Genomic DNA, 24,740 nt, shown 5'->3' on the forward strand with positions numbered 1-24,740 from the left:
AAGTAAGATGATTGGTCTGTCGCAGATATTAACCAATCGGTGACGCTTTCACAAATACCCACTCGGGAGTACAGGAAGTGCGAACAAGATTAACAACAAGAAGATGGTACAAGACCTCCATCTATCTCGTACGACATGTTTATTATTTATTGCCATTTATGAAATAATTTAATATGCATAATTATGCACGTTGAGCTTAACTACAACTTTGACGAGTTAAGAATGATTTTTTCAGGTCCGACTCCTGCTAATGCGTCCCTTATGACAGACACTTAATCGCAGAGTTCCACGTTTTGCATGCTCCAGAAAAGATAACCTCTTACCCAGACCTACGTGCCGGGTAATGGTGTCGCTGTTGTGTGACCTAGAGAGAGAGCGTGTTTACTATTCAGTCTGTGTAATGTCTGCTGACCACACACTGAGCGAGCAATAGGATAGAACGTGCAGGGCTATGCATTGTCAAGCGTAGTACAAAACATTCAACATGGGGTAGGTGAGGGCATATTAGCGATTGACCCACTCTATAAATAAAATTTGCGTTCCGTTTGATGAGGTTTTGAATAACTAGGAGAGGACTTTGATATCTTTGTACTCATGATGTATTTAGAATAACCAGTAGTTTTGCCAACATGGTATTTATTCGATCCCCTACTTGTATGTACAGTGGAATCTATTACCACCTATTCAGTATTTGATATTGAATGACTGCTATAATTTTACAGGATTTAATTATCATCATCACTCCTAGCTTTTTCTAAGTTAAACCAAAGACATACATACGTCTTTAGTGAAACAAATATATATGTTGACTTAATCTGTAACATTTTCTGGTACATTGATATGTTTCTGTGTATTATTCCTCCGACAGTTATTAAGGTAGGACATTTTGAGATATTATCCCAAGTGTTCTTTACCTTGGAATTTTCAGTATGTCGAAGAGCATTGATTGTTGTTAACAAAGTTTACCTTATTGTCGAACATGTTTTGTGTAGAAAAAATAACAACAATAAGAAACAAAGTAACTATAATCATTATATTCAGGCAATCTCTATCACCTTTGATTCTATATGTAAACACTAGTTAATCATATGAATGCAAGAAATGTAATAACACTGAATGTATTACATCGGACCAGAGACAAATACTTAATTTGACTGATGTTGCCTGTTAATAAGCATATAGATGAATTATAATTACAAAATTTTCCCAGATGTATAAATTATGTAGTGAATGAACATGATGAAGGTTATAATTACCATGGCAATAGGGCTGGGACGAGTCCAAATTTACTACCCGGGTACCCATCCCCCTATTACCCGACCCTACCCGGGTACCCGCTGTAGGTCTCATGAGATAGGTACAAAATGTCCGATTTGGAAAAGTCTACCCTGGCCAAATGTATTTAGGTACACTTATAAAACGATCAGGTCATGCAAACACTGAAGTTGAGTTTTATCTTTATTCAAACATATAAAAGTCAAAAGGAATGGGTGCATAGTCAGAAAGAAATGGGAACATTAGTGACTTGTAGTGTAACCATAGACTTTTAGATAATTTTTGTCATTAAACAATATATCACATGACTAATCACGGGTCCGGGTAGTCCTGTTGGTACCCGGGTCCTACTTAGTACCGACCCGAGTCCCCGAGTTACCCGTCCCGGAGTTACCTGTCCCAGCACTACATGGCATTCTGTGGCATTAACTATCTAGAATTGAACAAGGTGATGTATAAACATAACATGACTGTGCTGACTTAAAAATGAAAGTACATACTTACTTATATGTGCTATGTTGATATTCAGTAACTCCCACTTTCTGAATCATTGAAATATTGAAGCCTATGAAAGTGGTACACATGACTGTATTGTAAGGATGCGCATTATTACCGGTATATCAGTAAATTGAGGTTAATTTTCTTCCACGATACGTATCACAATATTATATTTTTCATGCTCGGTGTGGTATCTCAGTGGGCTAGCACTCAAAGATCGTCAATAGTCAGGACTAGTACAAACACGCACACATACACACACACATTGCTGTATAAGTGCTATAACGTGACGTATCACTCGGGTGTCCTTTCAGTCAGCATGTGATGTTTTGCTACTGACATGGAAAGCAAAGTAGTGGTAGCACCTCGAGTATGACTGTCCTTAATCTATGTCAAAATACAACAGTGATGGTTCTATGATCGCTTTGTGAAAGGAGTCCAGGTGATCACAATGATTGTGGCCCAGCTAGCTGACCTCCCAGTGCTCACACTATCAACCACTGGTTTGACAGTTCCAGGGTCACAGACAGCCTAATATTGGTTATTTCAACCGAGAACCTCTCACTTCTTAATCTGCCTTTCAATTTCTATACTGAATAAAAATAGGTGATCATGAATATTTTTGAGGATTTTTTTTTTTTTTTTTGGTAGTGAAGACTGAGCATGATCCCAAACCTTTTTTTGTTCAGTATGTGTGAATTTATGTTCAACTATATGTTCTGTCAATACAAGCAATCCTGTATCCCAGGTTGGCACATGGTCCTGTGTACAGCGCATAGGCAGCGTTAGAAATTGGCACTAGTCCTGTAGTCCTTACCAAACTGCCCAATAGTAAAGGTATCCTAAGGACAAGTAGAAATTGGCCCATTTTAAAGATTTTGCTATGTGTTATCATTATAAGGACTTGTGGACAAAAACTGTTAGTTTCTAACGCAACTGGAATTATTATTGTTGTCATTTGTAACATGCTTTACATTTGTTTTCAGGACTATTTAACAGCTTTTCAGTAACTTTGCCATGTCTGCCTGATTAGATGATGGCCACCACATGCCATTCAAGATGGATGCCATGGGTGAGCATGTTTCACTTTTTGTAATATAAACCTTATCATGCTTATCTGTGTGTCTGATACTGAAATTCACTTGAAACATATGCACTTGTCCCTAGTGAGGTAACTTTAAATCTTTTTATCCAGAGTCAACAGGTGTTACTTAACGACAGTACAGGGATTTGGCATGTATATAACTTATATTATTAGGGCTTTACCATGTTTACCACAGTTTTATTCATTGTAAGTCTTGGACATTCTTTTCATGTTTTTGTCATACCGGTAATCTTGATAATGGACTGTAAATCTTAAAAAATTAATGCATCTCCAAATTAATACGACTGCTGACCCCTAGTAAAAAATGCGACTCTCCTCATCCCATCCCCAGTGGAATGATACATAGCCTTACCTTAATCCGACCTTACCTTAATCCAATCAAACAGCAAATAGTACCACTTATTAGAGCTGAGTAGAGCACTTCCGTAAAAACAATAAACAGTGTTTTCCTAAAAACAACAGACAGTTTATATGTTTACTCTACTGACTGGCATAAAAGAAGTTCAAAGGCAGTAAAATATTTGAACCAACTGTTGATAGTCATTTTGGAGACATAAATGCGAAGTTTCATTAATGTGAACAATGACCACTCGCATTTTTCGCATTTAATTCACGCTTGCGTTAATTTACAGTAAATAGATAGGGTGGTTAGGCTTGGTGATCGAGAAGTGTGTGCACACCATGTGTTTTTGTTCACTATGTGACTTGGTATCGTTTGCCCCTGTCCCCTTGATAAAAGTCCTGGATCTACCACTTTGTAGGTTCCATGCCCATCTGACTAGAGACCGTTGTGGTGTGGCTGTTTGTGGTTGAAGCAACATTCACTCACCAAATATCTCCATGTGTTGTGTTTCAGGTTGTACGTCATGTGACAGAGCTCTTTTTTGATTAAGAACAAATAGTGCAACCCTTTGTCCTTTTCTTTTTTCAGAATATGTTTCCTCATCAAAGATGCCAGTTAGTCGATTTCACCCTTATCATGGACAAAACATAAGCCTGTCTCAAGACAACATGGTGGCATTTAGAGAAACAAGCTTTGCGCATGCTTTGACTTTTAGTGAAAAGCCATTGAAACCAGGAGAAATATTTCTTGTTGAAATCGAAAAAAACGAACGAGGATGGAGTGGTCACTTACGAATAGGCCTAACTCAGTTTAACCCGAGTCAGCGATTTGAACTTCCTCAGTATGCATTGCCGGACTTGGCAAACATGGGTAAATCGTGGATTTTCGCTGTGACAAAGACACACAATAGAGTTTACACCGATAACCCAGACGACCCCAACTCTCAGCCTTATCAGTCTGTGTTAGGATGCTCAGAGGTGATACACACGCCTCTGGGCGCCATCAGTCGGAGCATGTTGCTGCCGTTGAACCGACTGCACAGAGGCATCGGTGGTGACTGCAATTGTTTGGCGGAGGACAAGTGTCGGAATAGTATACTGCCTACAGACGTGGGCAGCCGCATAGGAATTATGTACAAAGTTAAGGACAGTTCGGCTGATATGCACTTTATAATTAATGGCGAGGATCAGGGACCATCTGCACGTGGGATTCCTTTCCGGGACGGACCAATATACGCTGTAGTTGATGTGTATGGTACAACCAAACAAGTTAGAATTGTTCAGTTATATGGAGGTATGTCTTATTTCTATTTTGTTTCTTAGATCTGAGCAATTTGATTTCTTGCTTTAGGCATTTTCTTGGTCAAATTAATGTTGTCCATGTTGATTTCACAATTATTTGGTGTCTATTTTCACAAACAAAATAATTTTTATGTTAGAAAAGTCATGTTTTCAATTAAATTCAGGATTTGACTAATGTTTTTTCTTTTCTAATTTTATATGTTAGGCTAACATTTCTTTGTACAACAGCGATATGTATATGTTGGAAATAACGTGTATCATATATATTGTCATGGTTATTATGTTAAATTTCATTACAAATCATTATCAACATTAATGTATTTCTGTTTTTGTTTCAGTGACATCCCTCCAGAATGCTTGTAGAGATCTTATTCTCCAGATGATCCGGAAAGAAGATGTCAGTCGATTGCCTTTACCGCGAAAAATAGTCCAGTTTCTGCGCTACGAGATATAAAAAGCACATGTGGTGTTTGATGAATGTATAAGCAATACCATTTTCATCCAACCCAAGAGGTTACTAATGACCCAAGTGCTGTTGTTACTATGGTTACCATAATCATGTTCTGTTATTGTACTGGTCCTGGTTGTTTGGTTGTTGCGATATGTTGTTTTACCTTAAGCAAGACTGAGAATAACTGAAGTATTGTGGCTGAATGAATGACTTCATGTGCCCCGTCTCTCGTCATTAAGTGTGTTCAAGGCCGGTCTTCTCCGTTGAACGAAGAATTCTAGGGATATCAACTTGATAAGTAATTTCCTTCCCGTCACAGATTAGAAAATGAACAATAAGGACAACATATAAGCATGATTAGGACCACTAAGACGAGCTAAGTTGAAAAAAAATGATAAAAATGTTTTTGTAAGTATGCATTTGATGTGAGAACTAGCATCTTGTATTTTTCATAACTTACAGTTTTGGACTTACCAGAACATGAAACGAAAACTGTGGCTAAGTGGTAGACACTTAGTGAAAATCATTTTTGGTCACAGAGTTGTTCATAGTCAGATGTTCTTGAGACATTTGAATGATCAACCTATTGTACTCATGTTAGTTGCTGTCTGGTGACATGTCCAATAGAGAGGAGAGTTTTCATTCACACAAATATGGCTGATAAACATGGCAAAAACTAAAAACAAGTTTCTCAAATTTGAAACTAGTCATATCCCATCCTTGGAACCCTCAAGATAATTACAGTATTCACACTTTAAGATTTTTCACGATGTATGTTTTGTTAAGATTTGAAACTGCTTACGTAACAAGAAAGGTCTTTCAGGTCTTGTTAGGTTTTGTCAACTATTGATGATTGGATGGATAGTGTTTGTATTGTTACAATAGTGACTGGTAGCCTTTGAGATGTTCTTGATTTTTGGAATGTTTTTTAATTTACATTAATCACTGGACGGCAAGTTCAGTCTGAACAGGCTGAAATTTCACAATCATCCATGTTTTGTAGAATAACAGACTTACTTGTCCCTGTTCAGAGAACTACTGCTGAAAACCGAAAATGGTTCTATCACAGAATGAATTTGTTATATCTTTACTGTATATTGTGACAAATCTTGATAAGCTATTTGGTACTTATAGTATTTATTTGAGTGCAGTAGGGTACCTTAAGACTGGAGTATCTTGTAATGGCAGGACTGTCTGTCCCCCAAAGAACCAGGACCCTAAGTGGTGAATGTTCAAGAATTTCCATGAAATATTTGTGCACTATCCCTATCCAAGTTGAAAGTGTTAATGGTGTCACAAGTGAAAGGTTGTAATTGAAAAATTACAAAAGCATATAAATATGTACCAGTGTTTGTTGTGTATCACACAGGAATTCATAGCTGCACACACACAACCAGTGTGTGAAATACAATAAGTTTCCAGGCTGCCATCAGGACCCACAGAATTTGGAATCTGCAGGCCCTGACTGAAGGAACTGCAGCTTATTGTGACAAATTGACACGTAAATTTACTGCAGGCCAAAAGGACCATTGATATTTAAAACTACAGGCCCACCATGAGATCTACCTTCAACAGGCCTACGAGCAGGCGCTTATTCACAACCACACCACACCTTTTCATGTATGAGACCGAATATATTTTATTTGTACACAGCTTCGATTTTCTGTGATTCAAATTGCGTTGAAATGGCAGATCTAGTCCACACCTACAGTTGAATGTCAGTTAATCTGTAGTGGATAGAATGTCTGCCCGGTTGAAGGTTTGATCCGTATCTGCGTTACACCAAGGACGTTTGGAGATGGTACTTGTTGTTGCCCTGCTTGTTGCTCAGCACTATGGGCCTAAAGCAAGAACTGGTTGGCTTGGAGTCTGAGTGGAGTATCCATGTTAAACTGCAGCATGGGGTCTCAGTCAGCTAACACCATAAAACGGGCAGAAATCTGGCCTAGTACATGCACATTGCTATACAAGTAAAATAACCCTGGGCGTTTATGCATTTAACCCCATTTCACCTAACCAACAGCTGAACTTCAGCAACAACATTTCCACGTAATAAGTGGGTTGTCATTGAAAATCAAAACATTAATTTATTTATAAAATGTCTCAGTTTATTATATCACTACACAAATAAAAAGATATAGATACCAATAGAATTATTGTGACTTGGAAGCAGGTGCGTTACATAGGCCAACTTTCATCTTTTGTTGATGATTGTGCTAAAGACAGGAAGTTGAGAAATGTATGATAACATATTAACGTATAAAATGATTGAAATTTTAACATCTCAAAACTTGAAATGCTTCCCATTAATCCATGGATTAATAATTGATGTATCAACATAATGTGGTATGTTTTCAGTTACTACGCCGGTATTCAGAATTCCAGTCAATGACAGCCTCCTGCACAAGGCAGTGGGGGAGATGGACATTGTGAATAGCATGGAGAACAAATAAACATATCCTAAGTGAACAGTCCGGTATTCTGACCATTTACACAATCTGCAAATACATTTGTGTCTACTGGCGTTAAGTTCATATTTTTATAGATTTTTGTATTATTTGGACTATTACTAGCTGAGCTTACTACACCGAACAGAAATTTACTAGACTCGAGCTTCGAATAGTGGCTAAAGTCAGGCTGCATCAAGGGCAAATATATGAAACAACCACGCTTGTCTTAGAGCTGACTAAAGTGAAGAGTGGGTGGTAACTATATGGGACCTGGATGGTTGTGTGACATATTCTTCTTGCTACTAGCCACAGACTCTCTATTGTGGAATATTGTAACATTTGAACACTAACTCGGATGCTAGAATGTTCAGGATAGTGAAATGTCACAGCATCAGGAAATAATATCTAACCTTGCATTTGGGTCAGCACTGAGTTAACTGCATCTTTATTTGGTGGAACATCAAACTGAGACAATATATGGCAACAGTTCAAAAGAAGATAAAAAAACCTCTTTAGTTGGGGTGGGGGTAATAGTTTTCTGTCTGACAAAATCAACCTTTCTAAGGTTTACAGTTAAAGTACAAAAATAACACTTCTAATGATGCTGTTTTTACCCTGAAAACGATTTGCATGACTATGTTCCAGTAGAAACAAGGTAAAACTAATTGAAATACCAAAAAAGATCCTGACAGCTCAAAAATCTTCCTTGCATGGTGTGTTGGTATTTGTCAAAACAAAAGGAATTAAGTTTTTTTCAGCAACATATTTTTTAACTGCTTCCTAGTATGGAGCCAGTGTGTGGGGTTTGTGCTACATTTGTAGATGTACACACCTAGAAGCTTCACCTTTCGTCAACATTCACTTCCTCATAGTCACCAGCTTGCACAGATTTAGTCCAAGTTCCTCAAACTGAACCAGGCCTTCATCTGGTTCACTTGTTGTAGCCATCAACCTGGCTGTATATTAACCATGATGTGCGCTTAAAACTCCATCAAATATTTGTCCTCCATAAATTAGTCTCCCTGCATGTTTGGATCATGTGACCCAATATCATCTCGCTACCAAATTTGACTTGTACTATGTGATAAGTTGTGAGTTCATTTGGTCAAAATCTGTACCTGACTAATTATCTTCTAAAATAATCATTTGATTTCCAGGAGTTCTATCTGATTAGATATCCATCATATTATCATAAAAAAGGGATGTTTTCCTGAGCACAAAGATGGGGAGAGACCTTTTGCTACCAGGCTTGTATTTGAGACAAGTACTAGTAATGTTCTCGCTCGTTTTCCGTCCAGGGTTTTTATCATTAAAGAATAGAAATATCTAAAACTCGATACTGAGGATGATCAGAAATGGTCATGGTGGCATGATAGCAGTCAACAACTTTAGTTCGAAGCCCGAGTCTAGTAAAATTTTGTTCTAAAATCTAATGAAAAGGTGTGACGTTGACTTAGTTGACTCTAGACTGTGATAGACCGTTTACCACTGTATTACATCCTCAAGGCAAACACTATGTTGAAATAACGATCAACCAACAACTTTAAGCCTTTCCTTGCATCCTTTATGAAAGGGATACAAGCTTGAAGCAAACTCACTTCATTTGATCTTTGACAACACAAACCAGGTTAACCTGTTTGTATACAACAGTTTGGGAATCAAGAAAAAAACATGTCACGGTTCAAAATTTATTAGGCATTTGAATAGGAAGATAAAAGTTCTCTTTTAGTTATGTTTGTAAAACAAATTGTATTTAAGAATACCATAACTGGCATGTTTGTAGTGATGGTGTGCAAGTTTGTCAGCCCTCCACTCCTTTCCAACTTATTTACTCTAATGTCTCACTTAACCCGTATTCCAGATCCCAGCATGTTATGCAGGTCACTACATGTACCACTTTGGTGAAACCCACGAGATAGACCAGATAGTAAAGGCATATCAGGAATTAAAGTCCCACCAGATCCGGGCACCTATGGGAGGATACTGCACTGAAAATTGCAGCACCTACTGGTAACCAGGATAAGTTGTGACCTGACAATTAACCCTGTATGAATATGTATGAGGTCCACCCACTGGCGTCTACCATCGTGAGGGTGTAGTGGGTGGTCCGCGACAAGTAATACGATGAAATGTGCGTGTCTTAGATAAGAATTCTAGTATCGACTTGTCACACTGACCTCTAATAGCCTTATGAGCAAAACGTGTCTACGTGAGCATAGTCAATGTCATCGTCATGACCTGAACGTGCACAACATGCGTACACCCTCTCTACCTGTAACACACCAAATGTGTATGCCCAATTTCTGTGCACCACCTACTTGTCTCAAACACGTTTTGAGAGTTGGTTCAACTTATCCTGGATTACCAGTAAGACAACTGGGTTCGTAATACCCCTGCAAGTAGCTCAAAATATGTTGTTTCTAAAAACGATTAGAGGCAGGCCCTGCTTGCTTTAAAAGCTTACTATTACATTGAAATTAATACTAATATCTTACTGTTTTCCCAACACCGAGTTCATTTTGCTTAATTAAATGTAAAAAGTAACCCTATATAATAAAAATGTGATGATTCGAGAGTGATGTGATTAACACTACTTTGAACAGTAGTTCAGTGCTTAATAAATCAAGAAGCAAGTCCAAGTGATGAAGGTCATAGTGTGTGAGTATTGTTTTACGCCGCTTTTAGCAATATTCCAGCAATATCACGGGAGGGGACACCAGAAATGGGCTTCACACATTGCACCCATGTGGGTAATCAAACCCAGGTCTTCAGTGTGACAAGTGAACGCTTTAACCACTAGGCTACCCCACTGCCCCAATGAAGGTCCTAGACATCTGCATCATGGCCAGGGTCTTTAACCACTAGGCTACCCCACTGCCCCAATGAAGGTCCTAGACATCTGCATCATGGCCAGGGTCTTTAACCACTAGGCTACCCCACTGCCCCAATGAAGGTCCTAGACATCTGCATCATGGCCAGGGTCTTTAACCACTAGGCTACCCCACTGCCCCAATGAAGGTCCTAGACATCTGCATCATGGCCAGGGTCTTTAACCACTAGGCTACCCCCCTGCCCCAATGAAGGTCCTAGACATCTACATCATGGCCAGGGTCTTTAACCACTAGGCTACCCCACTGCCCCAATGAAGGTCCTAGACATCTGCATCATGGCCAGGGTCAATCAGGGATTTGATCACACAACTCCCTAAAGCACCTTCCACTAATGGGCCACAATGGCTGCCAGACTAACTCGCAGTGATAAACTGCTTCATACATAGTGAAAGACATGGTGTCAGCTTGAATCTTGTAGAATGCAGATCAACTGTCTCCATCTATAAGGAAGTCCTGTATGTCCTCTTTCATCCTCAACCTGAAAAATAACAGACAAAAAACACATTTTTTACTGAGCTATAGTTAGAGTTATTAGCTATGAAATAAATAAATATTTTGGATCAGTTCCCAATCAACAACGGCCTACAAAATATCATGGCCTATGATTCTCTTAAATGTCCAATAATTTTAATTACGAGTCATATCAATACTGCTCCTTATGCAGATTGGGTCTATCAATTTCCAGATGTAGATGTATCTCTGCTATCTGTACCAAGGTATAAAACTCACAGTCACCATAGAGAGTCATATTGACCTATTTGTGTTTGGTGCCACAATTCACAACATGCAGTCTCATGCCTTGAGCATACCAGAAACCTATGTTCATGGTTTTGAATCCCAGATCTGCCCAATTCATGTTTCCATGCTCATGGGTTTTTCATAAACGTCTACGACCTGCATCACTTGGGGCATTCCTCCCACATTAAGACGACACTGTGACATAACTGAAATACTATTCAAAGTGGTGATTAACGCAACTCACTCACTCATACAAACAATTCCTCCCTTCATACCTACTGATCCTGGAGGCAGCTTCCTGGGTCACATGACTTGGCAACTGAGACACATCAGTCTGAAAAATGTCAATGATGAATTCACACCTCTATTCATTTTGGAAGATGCATCTTGATTGATGATGGATTGATGATGGTCATATGAAGCAAGCATCAAGCACGCATCACGCAAGCATATCTAGCAAGCACCACGCAAGCATATCAAGCAAGCATATAAGCAGGCATCACGCAAGCATATCAAGCAACCAAGCAAGCAAGCATCAACCAAGCATATCAAGCAAGCATATCAAGCAAGCCTATCATTCAAGCCTATCAACCAAGCATATCAAGCAAGCAAGCATCAACCAAGCATATCAACCAAGCAAGCATCAAGCAAGCATATCAAGCAAGCATATAAGCAGGCATCACGCAAGCATATCAAGCAAGCAAGCATCAAACGCGCATATCAAGCAAGCAAGCATCAACCAAGCATATCAAGCAAGCCTATCATTCAAGCATATCAACCAAGCAAGCATCAACCAAGCATATCAAGCAAGCATATAAGCAGGCATCACGCAAGCAAGCATCAACCAAGCATATCAACCAAGCAAGCATCAACCAAGCATATCAAGCAAGCATATCAAGCAAGCATATCATTCAAGCATATCAACCAAGCAAGCATCAACCAAGCATATCAAGCAAGCAAGCAAGCATCAACCAAGCATATCAAGCAAGCATCAACCAAGCATATCAACCAAGCATATCAAGCAAGCACATCAACCAAGCATCAAGCAAATATGTTCTCTCATATCACTCCATACATACCTATCTTACATAAATACAATATCACTGTGCGCCATGATAGTATATAGATACTATTTAATATGTGTGTCTTTACTGATGTTATGACATGAGTGTCGGGATATGAGCTTCCTACAGATCTAATCACCTGACTCACCATGTCCTTCACAGTCAGCCGACATCCGTAACACAGGGCCTTGATCACATCAGTGTTGTGTAAACTGAAACAAACACAAACATCGTCTTCATTTCACATTACGGCCATGGTACCTGTGAAAAAGCTACCATTGTCGTCATGGTTACCTAGTCTCTCCAGCAGACCCATAACGGAGACAACTCGTCTCTATGCTAGTCACTAACACATAACTATTCTATATGTCACCCTGAGATGGGTGCAGCAATGTGATTAGTTGCAAGTTGTTGCCCACAAGTGAGATCACATTTGGAAACACAATGTCATTGCTGCATATATTCAGATACACTATTTGTGCTTACTTGTATATCTATCAAAAACACTTTTTCATGCATCCAGAGATTAACATTGCCAATCCTCCATTGTTACAGGTAGGGAGCCATATAAATGGGCACAAACTATGTACCCATATTACATGTCAGTGCTGTGACAATGCTCAAGGAGTACAACTGAAACTATGAACTTGTAGCCATGTTAGTCTCATCATGTGGCTGTGTTTGATCCATATCCAACAAGAAGTAAAGTCATGAAAATTATTTCTGCTCCAGTGCTACATGGACCATCAGGTCCAATGGCTGTAGATACCCCTGGTAGATACCCTGAGTTGACAGCTGGTGTACATTCATGTACTTGCATCAATATTTTACAGACAGTTAAACTACTTTGGAAGGGTCATGAACAATGTCTGAAATTTGGGGTGAGTCTTCTTCTGTTTTGATAAACACCAGGTATGACAAACTCATATCTCACCTGTTGACCTTGGATGACTGACAGCTCCCGTCACCTTCACCACAACATCCAGAGGTTGTACTTCCTGGGTCACAGCCTCTCTTTGATAACATGTCCGAGAACTCCACCGCACGCAAAGCTGATGCCTCGCCCACATTTGTATCTAGCGGAGACTGGTGATGAGACAATGATAGGGTTAGTATTAAAGTACTTCAGTCAGTCAAAATTGAATATACTCTTAGCGTACAAATGACCAGCTTGCAGTTTTTAAATTTGTTCCCCCCAAAATGTAAGACACCGTGTTTGATTGAAAGCCCACAGTGAAGCTGGTTGTAGAATGGTGCACATTAACCAACAGACGAAGTGAACACACACATCATAGAGAGACTGACACATGATGACACGGAAGGCGTCTGAAACAAAGAGGAGGGTACACAGTGGTAGAAACTAACAGTTTTAGTCCACTAGTCCTTATAATGATACCATTTAGCAAAACCCTTAAAAATGGCATATTTCTACTCCTCCTACTATTGGGCAGTTTGGCAAGGGCTACAGGACTAGTGCCAATTTCTAACACTGGTACACCCCCAGCAAATGGCATATTTCTACTCCTCCTACTATTGGGCAGTTTGGCAAGGGCTACAGGACTAGTGCCAATTTCTAACACTGGTACACCCCCAGCAATGATCACAGAGAATGGCAGCACCTTACACCAAAGGGCACAGGGTCACTTGTCCAACTCAACCTGAATTAGTGTTTGCCTCATAATGGGAGTTTGAAACTGAAACATCTGTACTGCAGGTGAGGTTGGGACTGGTACAGGTCCACCCGAGGACGCGAATGGACTCACCTGACACAAGACGCAGAAGTCCTCTGTCCCCGTCCTCACCACACTGTCCAGCTTGCCTGCCGTCCTGAAACAGCAGTTCTGGGAGTGTTCATCCTGTATCACCACATACAAACTTTATCCCATCCCATGAAAGAGAATTCAGAAAACCAGGTTTCTGCTCACCTGTGATCACGTTTGTGGCCTCTTACACCCTTACTACTTATGAGTTAGACTGTTTTAGATATGATGTTTGTTTATTAACTGAAAGGTGTTTAAATTTATCAACAGTTATCTCCCTTGACCATTACGCTCCATGTATAGTTACTGATTGGGCTTGGTATTACTGCCTGTGTTATTATGCACTTGTCTAACAAGGGAATTAATTTCAGATAATTTCTTGGACCAATTTCGGCCTGGTGAAGAAATCTGATCTACCAGTTCTCAAAGACAATTTGCCAGGTTATTGTACCAGTCTTTCACGGTGGACACAACACAATAACCAGTAGTTTTAGAAGTACATATATTTCTTATACATAGAGAAGTACACATATCTTGTTAACAGAGAGAAACAAGCCTGAAACCACTTAATAGTTTCTTTCTCTGACATCTCTCAACCTTGGATTTAAGGGAATGGAGAAAAATGCGACTTTATCCACTGTTGGATGACTGACAAGGAGCATGCTATGTATGCAGTAGCCCCTCAGCCAATTTGAAACATTCACAGAAAGGGTTAATCCAGTGACAGGCATGCTACCATTATTGCAAACTCTACAACAGTGTTGCAGAACATGCTCTGTCCCAAGGTGAACCTTGAGTTACACACCTTGTTATGTTACTGACGGTGGAGGGGAACTCGGCCTGGAGCCCAGTCACAAAACACTCGGTCAGGTGGTCAATGCTGGCCCCTCTCGAAGCCTGGAGCAAAAATAAAGTGAGGTGAAATGAGGTTTAACGTCACACCCGACAATATTGCACTTACATATTAGTGTTGTGTGTGTGTGTGTGTGTGTACGTGTGTGTGTGTGTGCTTCAACAGGTTAATGAAATTCAATATTTGAACATGAACTGTTCAAAAGAGCTTAAACTAAATAAATACAACTTAGAAATTAGAATTGGCTACATTACTGTACTTAGTCATGAAGTATGAAGTTCAAACTTGTCACATTCATTGTTTACCACACAAGTCATTATGAGAACACTTACATATGAAAACAGGGACAGTCCTTCCTATCCATGATTTGACAATGCAGACATTAGTTAATCTGGACAACTTCACAGGGAGATCCACATCCAGATTAATGGGGTTCCAATGTATCGACTTTCATGTTTGTAGAAACTGACAACTGATATAATTTGACCTTTGACTTATCCTGATGAAACCTCTTCCATGGACCGTACAGATAAAATCAATGAGTTGTAGATGTGGAGGAGACATTGTTACCTGTGTTGTGAGTGTTGGCACAAAGACAGGCTCCACCCGGTATAGGGAGTTGTACATGGCCACCTCCTTAGATGTCACCTCCCTGGAAAATAACAGACATGGTTGCATCTTCTATCAGGGTATATGAGATAGCTACACTATAAATCTCAAAGAACAATGAAGAACGAAGAGTGGTTTATTTCACGATAAAACATTGCTCTATCATGACATTTCTGGAAATTTGACCATGAGCTTGCAACTTGATGACATCGTAAATTGGACAACGATATATTTGAAAGGGAAGTGTCTAGTGAGTTGTTCCCCATAGATGTAGCTGGGAAATGCTGATAAACGCGATGGCTGAACAATCGCATTCAAAAGTGGGAGAGATATGACAATCAGTATTGGGAGAAAAGGTACATGTAATCGACATGAGGATTGTGAGAATATGCGGGAAATACCCACCTGTGCATAAAATGGACTGTCCGACATTGCCGAGGTGCAATTCTATTGACTTGATCAATATTTAAATACGGGAAAATATTTAATAAGCTTGTACCCCATCCATGAAGAGGCTGTACATAATGTTGATGTCATACACAACGCTGCTCATGGTTTATTCTCCCTGCAGTGTTTTATTGTATGATAGACATTGACCACAAGTCGTTTATGTCTTTTAAATAGCCTGACCCAGAATAGCTGCATTGTGAAAGTGATGTCTACAGTTCCATCTCTCCTATCACTAAACTTAGCATACAATTTCTCTTGCTCCTTTGCTTAAAATCAACAACCACCAGTTCAATGTAGAACTACATTCAAAGTTGTTGCCTCAACCAAGCGAGCCTGTGTATTAATGTGTATTTACATCATAAAGGAAAATTGATTTTCACAATATACAACATTATTTCTGGCATCAAATGTGTAACGTCATACATTATGATACAAATGTCATATATATATCATTATTTCATTCAAATATTTGGCAATCCTGTAAATAGAACAATCCATCTGTGCCTCTATGCAGTGCACAAGTCCAGAGACAAAGACTGAGAGTCTCCACACATGCTTCAGTTGACAGAGTATTGACATCTAGGTAGGGGTGACTATTTGTCTGGAAATCACTATTGCAATAACTATTGATATTGCAAGCAACTATTGCGATAACTAATGATATTGCAAGCAACTATTGTGATAAATATCGATAGTTTTCAGTGAATCTTTTCAGATGGATTTTAGAGTTGAATTAAACTTTGGAACTGAAGTTTCCTTTGACTGTGATAACCATCAGACTTCCAAACACTCGATTTTCAACCTAAGTTTGTCACAAACTCCACTTGACTGTCACCCTCCGCCATTTTACTTTAAGAAAGACCGGTTGCTAAGCATCAAGGGCAGTTAACTCTAATCATCACTGGGCTGCATTCACGAGCATGTTTTGGTGACTCAATTGCATGATATGGTAAATACAATCGAAACTATCAATATTCCTAACTGGAATCGATACTATTGATTGGAAACTGATTTAACAATCGATTTAATGACTTTAAGTACTTACCAATAGCAATATACTGATATTTCGATTTATCGTGACACCCCTATATCTAGGGATGGTCACATTTTTTTTTTCATTGACATATTTACTGCAACAGGAGAATCTTGTATTAGCAATATAACATTACACTTGCAATGATGGCAACCAGTCCAACTCACCTTATTGGTCTGACAAACATGATATCACCATGGCGTTCATCGGCAAAACACTGAAACACAGCACAAATCTTTGTTAACATTGTGCATTCATCAGTCAATTGTTCTCGCTTCATCAGTACCAACAACGTGTCCAGTAATGATACAATACAAATCTTGATAGTAGGGTTATGATACGTTACACAATACTGATTAACAAGGAGCTGATGCTGGAGATTTATTTCATAGTACATGTGCAATAAGAATATATTGAACTGATGTAGGTGTCATAAGAACATCTCGTGTCATATTTTTTCCAAAATACATTATGTACACAATAACAGCTTAATAGATATATATATATCTTTTTGTATCAATACAACCGCAGTTCTCAATAAGATGAGTATTGTTTCATCATGTATCAAGGTGCACCAATATTCGGTGAATCATTACACCACAAAACCAAGGAATATGTAGGGGAGGTAACTCTACAAACTAGTACAGCTGTGGGATTCACTCTAAATCCAATTACTACTGCTGACGGACGATCAGTTTTGAAAAGTTATACGCCCATGGGTTGGGCTATTATTGTATTTCCTAAATTACCTAAGCTTTCTAGTTTTATTTCAGTATAAGAGATAAATTAACTGTAAATGCTAAACACACTATGCAGTCACTTCTGCTTATCTTGATATCATGTTTCTGCCCTCATTTTCTATTGGCCCAATGCTCGAAATTAAACACATAGTAAATGTCTTAGGCTTGTCTTGTTTATAACAGTGCATGTACTAAGAATTCTATAGAAATGTGATGCCTACTGTGTGTACGGAGCTCTGGTTAATGTTACCATAATGGGGACGTCCTAGCAATGGGCATGTGTTCTCTATAGGTTGGTTAGTGGCTGTCTTTGTTGCAAATATGGATCTGAGTTTACAGACAAAGATGAATCAGATATGGGATTTGATGAATAAAATTTCAATGACTTAAAGTTACGAAGTTGACAATCCACCAGTTTATTATTTTCTGTGAACTAACATTAAACAGCACTATTCGTATGAATAACCTCTTGTTTCTTTTGTTTGTTAGTCTAGAAAATTCTAGAATGGCAACATATAATCTGGTCTGGGAACTTTGTAAAGTTGCCAGTCAGGTTGTCTGGATAAAAAAACAAGGCAATGTATGCAGTCATTATCAGCTCACCGTGTCAACAGACACCTGTCCTCCACGACCTTGACCTATATCAGACAGGATGCGGATGGCCAGACGAGTGGATGTGTTAGCTAGCATCACCTTGCTGTAACTATGGCGACGTGCTATGGCAGTTAAAAGTTGGTTTCTGTAAGGATAAAAGCAGCCTTATCTTATAACAACATTATCATGACAATAAATCCACACATTCAGAACATTTCACCACCTGAATTGAGACTGGCGGTGTAGTGATACAGCGATATAGTATTGTATCGTGATACCAGGCCCACAATACATCAATATAAGAGCCCTGTATCATGATACATACGACACATTTAATTGCAAGTTATATTAACAGAAACTGTTCCACCACAAACTTCAAGATTCTCTAGTATTTAAGGTTAGACATAAAAAGCATAACACACAGTGCTCTATAGCCAACATATTTCTGCCCTACAATATCCCATCTTTGATCTCTGAAATTTAATAACAAATGTTTCAGGATTGTGAATCACCTGCAAAAAGAAAGAATATCAACTTGTGAATAAAAGTACTGTATCAGGATACAAATGATACAAATGTTACAGCACCCATAGTATTGGGATATGTATTGTATCACGATCCCACTGTATTGTTACACCTCTTATTGAGACATTCTGTAACCATAGTAACATCTAGTGAATAGTTGAAAAGTGCTTGAGTGACTTCTTCTTCACATCAATCAGCATTAATTTTAATGTCTACCAAAAAGTGCAAAAGGTTTTGATACCTTAGATTCCTGACATAATTTTCCTTGGCTGTTGTTGATTTGATGCTTTTGAAGACGTCTGCCAGTCTCTTATCATGCTTCGCTCTGTTGTAGTTCTCCAGCCCCTCCCCATTGTCAATGTTCCAACATGGAGGACGACAGTGACCCACTTTCTGCTCCCCACTTCCATCTGGCAAATCCAGAGCCTGAAACATCATCACATGATACCTTGATCAGCGTTCAGAAGTGACCTGATCTGTAGCGACTTTTCATCATGCTGTGAGAGTCTGGCTCAATCAGACACTTGCCCTTCCACTGGTGTGTCTGATCCAGGCTTGATGACAGTACACACATTGAAATGGCTGGTCTTTTTAATTTATTGTTATGTATATGACAAATATCTAATATTTATCCCATCCCTGGTTTCAAAAGATAAATTCAACAGATTATTTTTAGAAACAAACCCCATCGTCAGTTGAATCGAAGTCAGTGGGTGTATAAGTTTGAAGTATGACTGAAGACCTACCTGCTCCAGTGAGCTGATGTAGCATGGATAACCAGTACCTCGTAGGACGTCAAGTATTGCAGCATTTGTTTTCTCGCGTTCCTCAGATGGTAAATCAAGAACACCCATTTCTAAAAAAATCAAACATTTCACATTGTCAAATTACTGTAATCACGAAAACAGGAATAAAATGTGCATACCACCTGAGAGTTTTCAAAAGTTCTTAGACCAAACAGTTTGTTATTTCTTGGTTTACAGATGAAACATCCTGGTTGGTAAGAGGGGGAAAAGTTACTTTCAAAAGGCATTTCAGATCATTTGTTTTGTTCTTCTTTTGTTTGCTGCCACATGTGTGTATTTCAACCTTGTGTAACCTTTTGACTTGCTGCTTAACCTATTAAATGCATTTACTGTATTCGACATAATAAGCACCCAGGGCACTCTCAAAATTAGAAATAGGGGGCTCTTATTAGAACATAATTTTGGTGAGAAAAAAACAGAGTTGAAAGATTGTAAATTTAGTGGTTTATGCTGACAGCCTGAAATGATACAAAAGAAAAGTCTGTGCGTATTATACATGACAGATATATTTTCCAGAATTTAATTGCCCATAACTAAGGGAGCATATAACCCACAAGCACATATTATACACGATTAAATAAGTCTTGTGTACATTGATCAATCAGAAGGGGTGCTAATTGGGATTGTTCACCAGCCAATATATTAGCAAATATTGCCGTGGGCGCTAATTAGAGCGGGATTTTCCTCACTATTCATATTTTGTGGGGTCAACAGAACATTTAAACTAAATTCTTGCCTTGAATAATTCAATTTCACCTACAAAATGTTACAAAACCTGGGGATTTTACATTCATCTTATTAGATGTTTTCGATGTTTGATGACTGTCAAAATCTTCACAATATCCCACAAGATATGTCTCTGCTCTAAAATATCTTGTAACTGAACTGCACTTACCATCAATATGCACAAGACTGGGTTTGAATCTTAATCTCTTGTGTGCTCGCTGACTGAGACCCTGCAATAAACGTGGTGCAAACAATGAAACACTGGCTCCATCCTCGATATACACAGAGCATTCTCCCTTATCAAGTAGCACAGGGTTTAACACGACGCTCAAATGTGCGTCCAGTACACACAAATGTAGAGATATGGATGCAGAAAAACATTACACCGCGTCCCAAAGGACGAACAATAACATTCATTTTACCTACAGCCCATCAAAGGCAGTCATAGGGGTCTGTTATTTCATCCAACAATCATGACCACTGTCCACATGATCATTGATTTATTTCAGACTCTAAAGTAATTATCTACACGTACAGTACACTAGTTTTCACTTCGACATTTTTGTTTGGCTTACACATACGTGAAGCATGGATACACATACACTGATGCTTGTAATGTAGATTCACACGCAAGCTCCATTATTTTAAAAAACGTGCGATAAAGCTATAGATTAACAGAAAAAATGTCTCTACTTGTGTTTGTATGGTGAAATATGACAAAAACCTCGAATCAACATCAACATCGAAAAAGTTCCCTAACAGCATGCAACATCCTCATAAGTGACATGCATCGGGGCCACATTTGAAAAAATACACATTGTATTTTTAATAGCTTTTGTAATTTTAGATCATAAATCACTTACAAAAGCATTTAATTCAAGCTGTTGTGCCCTGTTATTTGAGCGAGGCGACAAAAATAATGGCGTTGCAAACACTGTATTCATGACAGAACATGTGGTCAAAGCTCTACACATTTATAAAATTCATGATGTGACAACATTATCTGTAAAGCAGAACGATACATGTGGTGTTTCTAGTTCCTAAGAGATATCGGTGTATATGCAAGTAGCTCCCTGTAGAATGCTTCGCATGATCAGTGCATTAACAATTTGCTCTCTCTGATATTATATAAATAAGTAAATAATTTGTGAAAAAAATGTCAAAAATTGTAACTTGAGGAGGACAAGCGTGGTAACTTAACTTAAGGCTCAAAGGCATAATTATTACGCCAAAAGCGTCATGGTTGGCATCTCTGTATAACTGTATCACAACCACTTGAAGTCTGGGCAAAACAACCCAGTGGTTGATACCATGAGCAACACCCAATGCACTAGGTCTATCTATCATAGTGATAATAAAACTCTTGGCTTAACATTTTCAAGCTGTCACGTCAGTCCTCCATAATCCTCCCATTTCACTACGACCACGAATATCCCGAATCAGCCGGAATAGGAAATTTTTCATGTTCGTAGATAAATTTCAATCATTTCTTGAAGTTCTTAAATGAATCTTATTTGATTCCCAAACATTTGCACAGTTTGCGGGAATTCGTCAAATCGGCAAGAAAGTTTTTGTTTGTCAAAAACTTTCGTGGAAGGGTCCCCGAATTGCAATTCCGTGGCTGTATTGGAATCCATGCGTAATTAATTCTTATGTTCAGTAACAGCTTTGTAATCAATTCTTTTGCATTCTTGGCTATTCTTAGATATTTGTGGCTCTCAAAATTTCTTGTCCTCAACCCGAAAAGTACCGATTTTTGCAAATTACTCTTAAGTATGTCGTATTCGTTGCAATCGTTCTGCATTCGTACATGTATTCGGCATATTTGTAACTTAGTAGTAGGTGATTCTTACAATTTGTGCATGATCCGTACATGAATCTTGTACATGTTTCTTAACCCATTCCTGGCATTCTTCATATTTTCCAACCCGATTAGCCACGAGTTTTTGTAACTCCGTCGTACGTTTGTCATAACTGCTTCGTACTTCCTACCGATTCTCCACAAAAGTTTGCATTATTGGCCGAATCATCGCAAATTTCGAAAGTTTCCGATTCGGGGTGATTCGGGATATTCGTGGTCGTAGTGAAAGGGGGACATAACTGTTGACAGTTTACTTGTCTCACCTCCTGCACTAAATGTAGTAGTGCTGAAGAACACGGCCCACCAGAAAATGCGAGTAGAATCTCCTCCCCATCTCGAATGAGGTGAGACTTTCCAATGGTCGCCCGGAACTTGTGTACAACATACACTATGAAGCAATCCCTGAAAACAACATTTTTCCCATACTGAACTGTGATGTTTTTGTTTAATCCTATATAGCAGCACACCAACATCAGAGAAAACATGTTAAAAACACTGTTACAGCCAGTAAAATAATAGTCTTGGATGTAATTTCAATTAATTTTTTTTCATTACCAGGTTACAACTTTATTGTAACAACATGGCCTCTCATAGCCATGTCCCCATGGGGATTCTGGGTAAGAATGTGATCCATAGCAACCTATGCTTGCCATAGCCCTCCCTTGTAACAGGGATGTTTGGAATAAAAAATATTAATTAAAAAAACACACAAAAAAAGACAAACATCCCGTGCTTGTCTTAAGAGATGGCTTAAAGTTTGGATTGGATGGTCAGGCCCGGTGACTTTGCTGTTAGTACTCCTACAGCATAGATCAGGGGATTATTGTTCATAATATCTATCACTGGACTGTCTTGTCCACACTCCATTATTTACAGAATTGCCACGAATGTTGCTGAGTGCAGCAGAAACAAACATAACTTCTAGATACTCCTGTGTAACTGAAAGTTATTGCATGTGTGAAATGATTGAATTTGAATTGTATTTTCTGTTTCATAACAGAGCTTAAACATTTTAAAAACTATATTAAAATATTTGGGCCAGGCAATTACCTTAGTGACTGGCCTTGAGAAACAAGACATGCATTTTAACAAGCCTGAGATGGTCCTTGATTAATATGAGTTAATACCAATTAGTTCAGCAATCACGACAATGGTTACACATGGTATAACTTTAGTCATTCAGTCTACAAAGAATGTCAATGTTTACCATGTTTACTCTCAAAGCTTTGTGCTTAGCAGGAATTTCCATCTTATTTGCTCTTACCTACAGAGAGCATCATTCACCCTTGTGACAACCACTGCTTTAGTGTCCTTACACTTCATGCAGACTCGGTCAGCACTGGAAATAAAGAATGATGCCATGCAACGTAAATATCGTTGATACAACGAACTTGTGACCAGAGACCATAAAGTAAATTATTTAATGGTCTCTGCTGTGATCAAGCATTAGGATATGCATATTTTTATGTAGAAAAATGTTGCTTTGACTCGTACAATAATCTTGAAAATGTTTCTTAATGTATCTTGATTCACCATGTCATTAAACACTAAAAAGTCTGTGTTACTTTGTTGTCCTCCATAACCCAAATGTTCGTCTGCTATTTCCAACAATCGGTTAAGAAGTCGATTACCACATGATCACGAGTTTACCTAATGGCTGATCTTGGAACAGCTATGTCTCCATCCTCATCTTGAACGCTACACATATTCCTTTCTCCTTAATTAAACTTTGACTTCAAAGCAGATGCAATACTCGTATGATACTAAGACACACACGTCTAAATTTCAGTTTACACGTGTTTGCATAACATCCGGTTTTGAAATAGTGCAAAAGACGAACTTCCTTTCACCGAAAAACATGAACTGTAAGTTAAACGGAAAACGATTTAAAGTCTTCGTCCATACACCTGGCCCCACTTGCACTGCGCTACGGCTATTGTGAGCCTATGGGAGTTACGATCATATGGTTTACTGGTTTACTGACTTCGTATATGCTTTAAACGAACTTTGTTTGTGTATATTTTGTGTCTATTGTATATAAAAATCCCTTTAAAAAAACAATGAATAAACTAAAAGATTGAGGAGCAACCATTGATTATAACGATATTATTATATTATAATATTTTGTATATTTCTTGTCTCACTCAGCTATATGACGCTGGTCTGTAAATAATCGAGTCTGGACCAGACAATCCAGTGATCAATATCATGAGCACTGATACGATGACATGCATCACCCAAGTCAGGGATCCTGACCACCCGATCCCGTTAGTCGCCTCTTACGACAAGCATATTTCTTGTATTTTACATGTTACGTATAATTCTTATACATATTTAAATGCTTTTTCATTCACAGGGTTAGTTATCTTATTTTATTGTTCAGCGACCGCCTCCGTGGTCTAATGGTAGAGCGTCCGCCCGGAGTGCGGAAGGTCCGGGGTTCGATCCCCGACCGCGTCATACCAAAAGATGGTCCTTGTTGTTTCTTGGTAAAAGAAAAGATGGTACTTGTTGTTACCCTGTCTGGCGCTCGGCATTAAGGGGCTCAACTGTGATTCTGAAAGAAAAAATCTTTGGATGTTTGGGAGCTTTGGTTCATATTTCAAGGATAGTATTTTATTACTGGATAGAGTATTCTATCCATTTGGATATATGTGTGTTTAGAAA

At 38.7% G+C, this 24,740-nt stretch overlaps 2 protein-coding genes across 2 annotated transcripts; one reads left to right on the plus strand and one right to left on the minus strand.

Moving 5' to 3' along the window:
* Positions 1-44: 44 nt before the first annotated feature.
* On the plus strand, positions 45-6,315 carry LOC124148292 (neuralized-like protein 2). Its single transcript, XM_046519313.2, has 4 exons — positions 45-128; positions 2,760-2,845; positions 3,810-4,514; positions 4,861-6,315. The coding sequence occupies exons 2-4, from the start codon at positions 2,821-2,823 to the stop codon at positions 4,974-4,976; spliced, it is 846 nt and encodes a 281-aa protein (XP_046375269.1). The 5' UTR covers positions 45-128; positions 2,760-2,820; the 3' UTR covers positions 4,977-6,315.
* Positions 6,316-9,097: 2,782 nt separating this feature from the next.
* Positions 9,098-23,904, minus strand: LOC124148290 (cytoplasmic tRNA 2-thiolation protein 2-A-like). The gene is made up of 15 exons (XM_046519311.2): positions 23,724-23,904; positions 23,338-23,412; positions 22,337-22,475; positions 20,382-20,442; positions 19,427-19,536; positions 18,922-19,106; positions 18,165-18,300; positions 16,989-17,038; positions 15,300-15,381; positions 14,682-14,773; positions 13,880-13,943; positions 13,051-13,202; positions 12,265-12,328; positions 11,328-11,386; positions 9,098-10,792 (listed from the first exon to the last, which is right to left on the minus strand). The coding sequence occupies exons 1-15, from the start codon at positions 23,777-23,779 to the stop codon at positions 10,741-10,743; spliced, it is 1,377 nt and encodes a 458-aa protein (XP_046375267.2). The 5' UTR covers positions 23,780-23,904; the 3' UTR covers positions 9,098-10,740.
* Positions 23,905-24,740: the final 836 nt, after the last annotated feature.

Source organism: Haliotis rufescens, unplaced genomic scaffold, assembly GCF_023055435.1.
Source record: "Haliotis rufescens isolate VD_foot unplaced genomic scaffold, xgHalRufe1.0.p SCAF_19, whole genome shotgun sequence".
Classification (NCBI taxonomy): domain Eukaryota; kingdom Metazoa; phylum Mollusca; class Gastropoda; order Lepetellida; family Haliotidae; genus Haliotis; species Haliotis rufescens.